This window comes from Theobroma cacao, chromosome 9 (genome assembly GCF_053813885.1).
Source record: "Theobroma cacao isolate CCN51 chromosome 9, ASM5381388v1, whole genome shotgun sequence".
In the NCBI taxonomy this organism is placed as follows: domain Eukaryota; kingdom Viridiplantae; phylum Streptophyta; class Magnoliopsida; order Malvales; family Malvaceae; genus Theobroma; species Theobroma cacao.
Window position 1 is genome coordinate 44,075,515 of NC_142647.1, and position 11,507 is coordinate 44,087,021.

The 11,507-nt window shown below is 34.3% G+C and overlaps 1 protein-coding gene across 1 annotated transcript; it reads left to right on the plus strand.

Moving 5' to 3' along the window:
- Window positions 1-415: 415 nt before the first annotated feature.
- On the plus strand, window positions 416-10,963 carry LOC18590112 (Transducin/WD40 repeat-like superfamily protein). Its single transcript, XM_088810153.1, is given in 7 exon segments — window positions 416-594; window positions 1,004-1,255; window positions 1,488-1,631; window positions 2,020-2,109; window positions 2,111-2,704; window positions 2,784-3,046; window positions 10,886-10,963. Coding segments are annotated over 6 exon segments (1,449 nt in total). The 5' UTR covers window positions 416-471; the 3' UTR covers window positions 3,030-3,046; window positions 10,886-10,963.
- The last annotated feature ends 544 nt before the right edge of the window (window positions 10,964-11,507 follow it).

An 11,507-nucleotide genomic window follows, 5' to 3' on the forward strand; every position in this document is an offset into this window, starting at 1 on the left:
AATTTGTCGTGGAGAATCTGCAGATTTTTATACATTGAAAGTCGAAATCCTGGCCTATATACTTGGTTGCGGGAATTCATTTTTTTTTTTTAAATTGTTTGAGTGAGGAGACTTGAAGGTGCTTGAAATATAAAAATAAATATAAATATTTATTATTTAGTCAAATGCTTGGATTTTTTGAGATATTTATAAGATTTGAATTTCGTCTTTCTTAAAACGTGCTGAAATAATTCAAAATGTAATAGAAGAAACTTCCAATTAAGGTCATTGAAATCCCAGTAATCATAAAATTACCAGTCATTGAATTTATTTGACACTATTCAAACTTACTGGATTTAAATCGATCTCTTCCTCAACAGTATATATATATATATATATATATAGATAGATACGCACACACACTAAAGGGCGACGTAGTCACTCTCTCACCACTTTGCTGCATTGTCCAAGCGAACTGCATTTCTGCTCAAAATGGAGACAAGTTCCAAGAGAATCAAACGTGGTTTTACTGAGATCATCAACCGAGAAATGGACGTCTCTCCCCCTAAAAGCTTTTCCCGCCACTTCTCTGCTTCTGAGATTCCAAACTCTATGGTTTTTTTCTTTTAAAATGTTAAAATCTTTTGTTTTTTCTTGTTTCCAATTCCTTGCCATTAGTTTTACTACCTTAACCAAAAGCTGGATCCTATTCCTAGCTCATTTTGGCATGTTGGTACTTTCTATAAGGCCGATGGAAATACCTTCTTTTTTTTTTTTTGTTATGAAAATGTTGCTAGCTTGATCAAAGTATCAAATAAATTAATTAGGATAACATGAAAAGCAAGAACTGGGTGCTGGGTAGTAATAGTATATACGATAGTTAACTAGACTGGGGGTTCTCCTCTTTATTTGTTTTCGTACTGCATGAACTGAAATTTGCTCTAAACAAGCCATAACTAGGTCGCTAGTTTTCTATTCTGCATGAGGTATATTTAAAGTCTTAATTGTCTGCATTTTGATACAGCTTCTGGTTGACAAAATCAACCTTTATGGGGAGCTAAATGGCCATGAGGAATGTGTGAACACTGTAGAATTCAACTCCACTGGTGACCTCCTGGTATCAGGTTCGGATGACAAACATGTTGTGTTATGGAACTGGGCAACTAAAAGCAAAACGCTTTCGTATGCTTCTGGCCACTTAGACAACATATTTCAGGCCCGAATTATTCCCTTCGCAGATGAGAAGAAGATAGTCACTTCTCCTGCTGATGGCCAGGTGAAAATCCTGTGCATAAATTTATCCCTGCTTTGATTCTTGATGCTAATAGGTTATTGTTCTCATTCACAATAAATTTTCAAACATAACTAAAGAATCTCCTAATCAGATCGACCTCATTATAATCTATAGTTCACTTTCCCTTACATAGTTATGCTTCTGGCCCATACAGGTAGAGAAATTAATTTATGGATCTGGCCAAGACAAATTTTTATCTTCCTTCTCCTTTCAGGTAAGGCTTGGTGAGATTTTGGAGAATGGTCAAGTTAGAACAAGAAAGTTGGGAGAACACCAAGGTCGCGTGCACAATCTTGCTGTGGATCCGGGAAGTCCGCACATATTCTATAGCAGTGGTGAAGATGGCTTAGTTCAACATGTTAGTTAAATTCATAAAACCTGCACCTTATTTTAAGATTTAGTTGTGTAATCTTCTTGTCGTAAGTGAGTGGGATTGAATGTAAATCTGGGAGGGTCTAGGATGTGAGTAACACGGGACTGCATATCAGGGGGTTTTTGGGACTGTATAGCAGACTGTTGCTCTGATATTTTTGTGTGACAGAGCTCTAGCCTTTTTGTATGGGAAGGTTTTTATGCGAGTGGGTTTTACATCAAAACTCATTGGCTAAAAATCGTCCCATGCCTCGCTGGAATGCTTATCCAGACCTTATTAATGAATCAGTTAATTTTCAAAAAAATTATAAGATTCAGCTGCAATCTTTGTCATTTGGTTTGTTGTTTGTTACTCTTGTTATTATATTTTGCAGTTTGATCTGCGAAGTAGTTCCGCAACAAAGCTATTCCATTGCTTCTCTTTCGAAGAAACTAACAGGCAGGCACAGCCTTTAAAAAGTAGGTCTAAATTCCATTGTAATTGATCCGAGGAATCCAAATTACTTTGCTCTGGGAGGTTCTGACGATTATGCCCGCATTTATGATATCAGAAGGTGTCAGCTGGATGCATTGAATATTTCAGACACACCAGTGAACGTGTTTTGCCCCCGTCACCTGGTTGGCTCTATAGATTTTCATATCACAGGATTAACTTATTATAGCACAAGTGAACTACTTGTCTCTAACAGTGATGAGCTGATTTATTTATTCCAAAAGAACATGGAGCTGGGCCTCTCCCCCTTATCTCTCAATTCTGAAGCTCGACAGGAGCCACATGTTAATGTGGGTCACGGAAATTCGCAGACAGTCCAAGGAGTGAGCTTTTTTGGGCCCAATGATGAATATGTGATGAGTGCTTCTGATTGTGGCCCTATATTCATTTGGAAGAAGAAGGATGCTAAACTGGTTCGTTTAATGGTAGGCGATCCACATATAGTAAATAATCTTGAGCCTCATCCCTGTATGCCTTTTTTAGCCACTTGTGGACTTGATAAGAATGTGAAACTCTGGGCTCCCATGGCAAGTGATGCCCCTGCACTGCCTAACAAGCTGGAAAAGGTATCATCTTATATTTGATGGTTAATGAGAATCATGTTATGGATGCATGTGCCCTCATACTTAAATTCTCTATGAACAGATTATGGAGTTTAACAGGCAGCGTCAAGCAGACCAGCCACGGGTTAGTTCTGATGTTTTTTTAATGCATGTTTCCCGCGAGCAGAGGCGGCAAACGTTTGCATTTTTTGAAAGGAGGTACGGTAGAGCTGATCTTGACAGTGACGAAGATGGAGGGGAAGATTATAATAATTCACTGCTCTTAAATGACACTGCATTTTATGAAGACGATTCTTCAAAGAACTCAGGAGAGTGTAAGATCAGCTAAGGTCTTGTAACTTACAAGTAAGCAACTGTATAAGTTGTTTCAGTTTTCTTTCCTCTAGGGACATGCCAAATATAATCTGTCATAGCATTCTTTGCAGGACCAACATGATATAGAATCAGATATCGATCTTTCAAGTTCTGATCATATTATCATTGGGGTGATCCTTTGTTTTTTTTTTTTTTAATAATGTTCATACGAAAGCTAACTCTGATGAAATTCACTTCCAGAATGGAGTGGGCCCTGGAAACTGTTAGTGTAAAATAAGGCTTAAAATAGAGGATATGAAAGAATAAGAGAAGAAAGAAAAGATGATAACATTTGATCATATGTTTCATTAAAATAAAACAAGGCTTATATACCTTGTATACATGCGGAACACTTGTAAATATGTTTAACGAGTGTAAGTGTAGATTATATGCAAACTAACACGTAAGGGACATCACAAAAACAACATTAAACCTATCAGCTAGTATTATAGTACAATGAAGCAAACTGACATTAACTAAGAAAATAAACTTAGTTGAGAGAAAAGCTCTTGCTGCATGCATGCAAGTATTACTTCTTAACAGTCCTCCATAATACTTGCATCTTAAACATTCATTTTGCTTCTCAAGTACTCAAATCTTGGCTTTTCCAAAGTCTTAGTCATTATATCAGCTAGCTGCAGCTCAGAACAGCAATATTGAGTATTAACTTCACCTAACCTCTTAGCATCTCTAATGGCATGAAATTTCACTTGGATGTGCTTGGTCTTTCCATGGAAAATAGGGTTCTTGGTGATAGCAATAGCTGATTTGTTATCTACCATCAAGGGAGTAGGATGATTTTGTGGAAACTGCAAATTAGTGAGCATTTTTCTCAACCAAATTGCTTGGTTGGAAGTTGCAGTAGCAAATATGTACTCCACCTCAGCAAAGGATTGAGCAACAATGGATGGTTTCTGAAAGTTCCATGAGAAAACTCCATTACCAAGAGCAAAGATATAGCCTGAAGTACTCTTGGAATCATCTACATTTCTAGCCCAATCACTGTCAAAGTAGGTAGTGAGCGAAAAATTTGGATTTCTGGTATAATAAATTCCAAAGTTTAGAGTGCCCTTCAAACACTTGAGCACACGTTTCCCAACTGCAAGATGAAGATTAGTAAGCTCTTTCATAAACTTGGACAATAAGCTCACAGAAAACATAATGTCAGGTCATGTTAAGCATATATATATAAGAGGCTTCCAATCAAACTTCTATATTAAGAAGGATCCTTTAGCTTGCTTTCACTATTCATTGAAAACTTTTCATTTGCTGCAAGTGGTGTAGCTACAAATTTGCAATTAAGCATGTGGAACCTTTTTAGAACTTCATTGATGTATTTTTGTTGAGACAGAAATAAGCCTGCAATAGATTACTTAATTTCTAGACTAAGAAAAAAACTCATTAATCCCAAGTCAGACATTTCAAACTCATTTTGCTTCTGCTTCTTGAACAATTGAAAAGTAATATCTCTCTTCCAGTAATCATTAAGTCATCCACATAAAGTGAAACAAACAATGGAGATTGACATTTAGACTTGAGTATATACAATGTAGCTTCATTGTTGCTTTTTGTAAACCTTTTAGAAACCAGATATGCATCAATCTTGCTATACCAGGATCGTAGGGCTTGCTTTAAGCCATATAGAGCCTTATGAATCTTGTATACTTTGTCTGGTTCATCCTTTACTTTAAATCCCTCAAGTTGATCTACATAGATTTCCTCTTTAAGAATTCCATTAAGAAAAGTAGATTTTACTTCGAGATGGAACACAGTCCATCCCAAGGCAACTAACAAAGCTAATAATAGTTGAATTGTATCATACCTTGCAACTAGAGTAAATGTATCCCAGTAATCTACACCAGGTTGTGAACTGTAGCCTTTCGCCACCAATTGAGCCTTTTGTCTGTTGAGAGAGCCATCAGAATTCAGCTTCTTTTTGTAAATTCATTTAACTCCAATTTTGTTTCTTCTTGAAGGTTAATCAACTAGTAACCATGTACCGCTTTTGTTGATAATAGTAAGCTCTTCATTCTTCATTTTAGATTTCTTGCTGCATCGGCATAAGAAGCAAGCTTTTCAATTGCTACCAAACTCTTATGATATATATCACCAAGTGATTGAGTACCTCTGACAGGTTCATCATCAATATTTTGATCACCATCAAAATCAATTTTTGGAAGAGAAAGGCTTATCCTTGGTTTTTGAGACTTTAAAGTGTCTTGTACATCCCAATTCCAACTTGCAGCTTCATCAAAGGACAAGTTTCTGCTGACTATCATTTTTCTAGTTTCAGGAAAGTAAGCTCTATAAGCTTTGGATTGAGTGCTATAGCCAATAAAGATGGCTTTCTGAGCTTTATATTGTAATTTATCTCTCAAAGCTTTTGGAATATGTACATAGCAGACACAACCAAACACTCTTAAGTGCTCTTTGAAGGTCTTTGATCAAACCAGACCTCATATGGTGATTTGCCATCCAATACTTGAGTTGAAAGTATATTTTGTAGGTATACTATAGTATTACAAGCTTTAACCCAAAGTTTAGTGGGAAGATTTTTTTCAAATAGAAAATTCTTGCCATTTTAAGAATAGTTTTATTTTTTCTCTCACTTACACCATTTTGTTGAGGGGAGTAAGGTGCTAAAAATTGATGAGTAATGCCTGCAATTGCAAAAAACTCAATGAACTCATTTGAAACATATTTTCCTCTATTATCAGTTCTAAGAACCTTAATTTTGAAACCTATTTCCATTGCCACCTTACCTTTGAATCTCTAAAATAACTCAAAGACTTTAGATTTAACTTTCATAAACTATATCCAGCACCAACGAGGTCTGTCATCAACAAAAATCAGATAAAATCTGCTGCCATTCAAGGATTCTACTTTCATTGGTCCTATTACATATGAATGGATCAAATTAAGTTTGTTTTTAGCTCTATTGCTACTTGCAAATGGAAAAGGCTTTCTTGAAAGCTTACCATATTGACAAGCACTACATACAGATCCTTCACCAATCAACTAAAGTAAGTTCTTTAAAGAACTAGAAGCACTAACCTGTTTGAGACCTCTGTAATTGAGATGGCCAAAGTGTTTGTGCCACAAATTTGTTAGATTTGAATCTGATTCACTTGCTTGCGGGCATAGCTGATCAACAAACATAGTGAAACACCTTTTTACATTGGTTTTGTTGTTAAATAAGAACCAGAGGCATCAAATATAACACAAGCATTATTTTTAAATAGTAGTGCATAATGATTTTCAACTAACTGTCCAACACTCAACAGATAAAAAGTAATTGAAGGTACTAAGATAACTTCATATATGTACCTGAGACCTGTGGAAGTATGAACTTGAATTGTACCTTTGCCAACAATAGGAAGATAAACTCTATTCCTTATTTTGACCCTTGATTGGTAGTTCTTGTCTAAGTTGACAAAAACAGCTTCAGTTGGAGTAACATGGTTAAAACTCCCACTGTCCAGTAACTATTCATGATTGTCAACATCATTCACTGAATTTTCAAGAGCTATGAATAGAGAGTTTTCGGGTTTATTAGCAATCTCAAATGTATGAAGAGCTTTATCTATAGTAGAGGATTTCTTCTTAGATATCTTCTCTACATGCCCTATTCATTACAAGCTTGACACTTAGCATTTGATCTAAAACCAACACTGTTCTTTAGGGTGATTTCTTTTTTTTTGTAGTAAGTACACATTTTGAACTTACTTTTCTTGGTTGAAGATTGACTAACATGTGAAGACTTCTTTTGTTTATTACTAGTGATCTTCTTGCTATGAGAATCTGCATTTGTTTTCCCTTTGTTTGTAGCAGACAATGTATTCTCCACATTAGATTCCAATCGAACTGACCTTTTTTGCTGAGTGGCTAGAAGTGCACTTATCAACTCAGATACTGTAAGGTCTAATAAGATCTTAGTTTGTTTTATTGAAGTGACTATAACTTCAAACTTCTTAGGTAGGCTGATGAGAATTTTTTGAACAAAATGAGTCTTAGTCAAGTCATCTCCAAACAGTCTCATTTGATTTACCAGGTGATTGACTTGATTAATATAGTCTTCAACAGATTGTGACTTTTTCATCTTGATAAGTTCAAACTCTCTTTGAAGATTTTGAGCTTGCATTTGATTGGTTTTAGTTGTCCCCACATAATCTTCCTCAAGGTTAGTCCATGCTTTTTTTTACAGTTTTGCAACTCATGATCTTGTTGAATGCTTTCTCAAACACAACAGCTTGAATAAAGGATAAAGCCTTGTATCGATTTATAATTTCTTCAACGTACTGTTTAATTTGATTTATTATTGCATTATCCTCAATGGAGCAGGTTCTTTTTTAGTTTCAATGGGTGTCCGAAGGTCATAACTTTTGAGAAAAGCTTCCATCTTGGTGGTCCAAACTTGATAATTTTTGCCATCAAATATAGGTGAAGACACATAAAAAGCTCAAAATGAAGACATGTTGAAAATGTTGGGATATGAAACAATAAAGAATGAAAAAAGATTCTTGGTTTTTCAAGTCTAATAAGATCTTAAAAGTACTCTGATACCATGCTAGTGTAAAGTAAGGCTTAAAACAGAGGATATGAAAGAATAAGAGAAGAAAGAAAAAAATGATGGGATCTGATCATATGTTTCATTAAGATAAAACAAGGCTTATATACCTTGTGTACATATGGAACACTTGTAAACAGGTTTAACAAGTGTAAGTGTAGATTATATGTAAATTAACATCTAAGGAACAACATAAAAACAATATTAAAACTATAATTATAGCACAATGAAGCAAACTAACATTAACTAAGAAAATAAACTTAGTTGAGAGAAAAACTCTTGCTACATGCATATAAGTATTACTTTTTAACAGAATCTAGTTTTGCATGGGTGAATGAATTGAAGTAAGATAGAACCAACTGTTCATAGTTATTCCTAATATTATTACTCCCACTTGATGTGCTCAATTTACAAGCAGTTCATCATCTTATGAGTTAATGTAAGACTTCTTGAGAATATGAGTAGTCATTATATTCATGATATTTGTAACATCCCATCCCTGGGATGTTAACCTAATGAAAAATTATTTTGCTAATTAAGGTGAATTATGGATGTTGGTATGTAAGAAGATATATGGAATTGAAGGTGGTGACATAGGAAGTAAAATAATATCTTAACAATACAAATGATATTAATTTTATGTTAAGTGACAAAAGACAACATAATGTTGGATGACGATTTTGAGGAGTTGAGCTTGGTCAAAGTGGGGGAGACTAAGAAGAATTTTAAGGAACGGAGCATTGTTGGGAGTCCACGTGTTGTTATTAAATAAGGTACAAAAGTAAATATATATTTAAATATTATGGATATAATTTTGTGGAATGTGAATTTGATACTTTATTTGTATATGAGTTAAAGAGGAATAATAGAAGGAAATTTAAGTTAAAGAAGTAGTTGAAGGATTTAATTGCAAGGAAATAACAAGTAGAGAAATGAAATTTAGATTAGTTAAAGTAAGAGAGCCTTTGTACAAATAAACCATTTGCAACGTTAAATAAATATATTAAAGATAAAACTTGAATTTTTACATATGCAATTGGACTAAAGCATGAAACCATGGGTTAATACCCATCAGAAACTTATTTAAACCAACAAATATGGGTTAGCAGGGGACATATGGGGTCCCCCATCATGTGATGGGATTTAACATGCAAATAAATCCACGGGATGGAGGCATAGAAATTGACTAATACACAGAGCTTGAGACTTGGGTAATTTCGCCTGCCTTGAAGGTGCATTGCATGGCTTTCCTTCCATTTTTCTATCGACTCGGGAGCCCCCACATCCATTTCTTCAAGGCTTTCGCCACTAACATTTTTGGAAAAAAACCTAAGAGTAGTTTTGTAAAGTTGGTGTCAAAGAGAGAATAAAGATGGAGGCAGGAAGGACTAAGAGGAACTTTGACATTTTTAAAACTTGAGGCCTCCATTGAATGGGAGCAAGTGAAGAACGGTAAAGCTAGGCAAGCCCCAAGTTGTGACTGCCACTATATTTTGAAGAAATTCAAGCTTTCCATATTCAAGCTTGAAGTTGAAATTTTAGTAAATTTTGGAGTTTTGTTGGAGCAGTGCATAAATTGTTTTTTGAACGAGATTAATCCATATTAAGGTGAAGCAATTAGGATTTTATTCTTAAATTGATTACTTAGGTACTTATGGGTTGAAGATGATGATTGTGTGGCTAAACTTACAATTTTAATATACATGCATAATGTTGTTAAGGTGTCGCAAGGAGGTGTAGAAATGTTGCTAGAAATTTGTCAAACCGAGGCATAGAATTGAACAATTATTAAGTTGATATATATATATAAATTGAAGTTTGATTTGTAGCTTACTGTTGGATAGAATGTACAAGTTCAGCAGCACTAGAAATGTGCCAAGCTAATGTGTAATGTGAACATTTCTAGGGACTGTTGAAATGATGTTTTTATTGCTAAACAAGGTTGCTGGACGAATGGTAATTAGCATAGGTCAAGGCTAAGGGATTCTTTTAAAGTTTGGATGCTAGTATTTTAAAAGTGCAGCCGTTTTTGGTCGAATCAAGCTTAAGTTAAGGAAAATTGCTTAGTGATATTGGTGAGAAATCCCACCATTCAAGGTGAGTGGGCGGTAAATTTCAAAACTATATTCCTATAAATATTATATATGTTACATTTGATAGTTGACGAAATTATAGAAAGTATGAGTTGGTAGAAAACCCTATGTTGTTTATGATTGTGACAAGGATTTTAAATCCCTTTTTCTCTATATTATTCATAGGTATATATCTACCTACTTTAAAATACGAGAAAACAAACTTTTGACTAGCTTTTCACTTCAAAATCATGCATTGCAAGCTTATGTGATGTGCAGGCCAATAACCATTACTTGATTCATGAGATTTGATAATAAATTATTGATTTCACTTGGCATGCTGATTTGATAGATATGTCATGCCTTGAAATAAATTATGCACAACATTCGATTTATGATTATATTGTTTTGATATATCATGTTTTGCAAATGCATTAAATTGCAATGATTTTCATTTTAACGTGATTAAGATACTCAGGGGTAGGACCTGTTACCACACCAGTTTAAGTGTGGTCTTTGTGCACAAAATAGTGATTGTTGATTATCGATATTTGATTGTAAAAGCAGACCTAAAGCCCTGATTCATATAGGGTGACGTGAGCAGTTTCCATGAATAGGTAAAGAAAGACCTGAAGCCCTAGTTAGTATTAGGTGGCATAGGTAGTTCCCAAGAGTAGGTGATTATGTTTTAGAAAGTAAGCCTAAGGGCCATATTAAACTTACTTGAGGATGATGCCGACTTTGTTGATTTTATAAAACATGGCATGACATTAACGTTTGAAATTTATTTTTAAATGGCGAGTGAAATTTACTTATCATTGGTGACTACTTATTTTGCATTATATGTTTGAGATTTCTCATTTATACTTGCCATTGAATTTATTGTTGAAAGGATATAGAGGCTGAAAGATTTTTCCTACATGCTAAATATAATTATTTTCATATGTATTTACTTATGATTCATTATTCTTAAGATTTGCAAGGTATAAAAATCTCTCAGTTTAATGGAGTATGTTTTTGACGCTTATTCTTGAAATCATAAATATTTCATCCTTAAGTTTATTTTCACTCTCCGCTTGCTTACGGAGCTGATGATCACTGAGTCTGTGAGACTCACCAACGTTATTTAAGGTGCAGATAAATAGATAGTTGGGAACATTGTTGGCGATGAATCTTTTTGCAACTGTGTAGGTAATGGCATCTCCTAGCTTTCTTTGCGTCGCTCCACTGTCTAGTCGCCGAGTCGTTTTAAAATTATAATAAATAATGTGTCTAGAACTATTTTGAATCTAAGATCTTTAAATATTGTAAATTAAAAATGTGGAGTTGTGTCATCGAAACACTTTGAACTATTACTTGGTTATTATTATTTCGATGTGAATTATGGATAAGATAATGATATTGATGATTGACAAATTTAATTGGAGTAATAATGAAAATGTGAGGAAAATAAATATAGGCAAACTAAAATGCTTAGAAGGCTAGCTGGGTTGTCTAAGCTTGCTTATATGACCTGTGCGTCGATAATGGCCGAGTGAGTGGGTCGTTATAATATTGCTGTATAAAGATTATCTTCCTATAGCAATTTCTATTCATGCTTGCTGTTTTAGTACATAGCTTGTTTTTATGTTAACATATTAACTACATTTTAAAGAATTCTAGTTTTACATGTAAATAATATTTTTTATCAAATTAAATTCAGGTTGAGCTCAAGGTTAAAATATAAAACTCAATTCAACATGAATCAAATTTGACATTCAAGTGTACAATCAAGTTCCAGTATGAGTATGTTACCGTATTTACTTGATTTGAT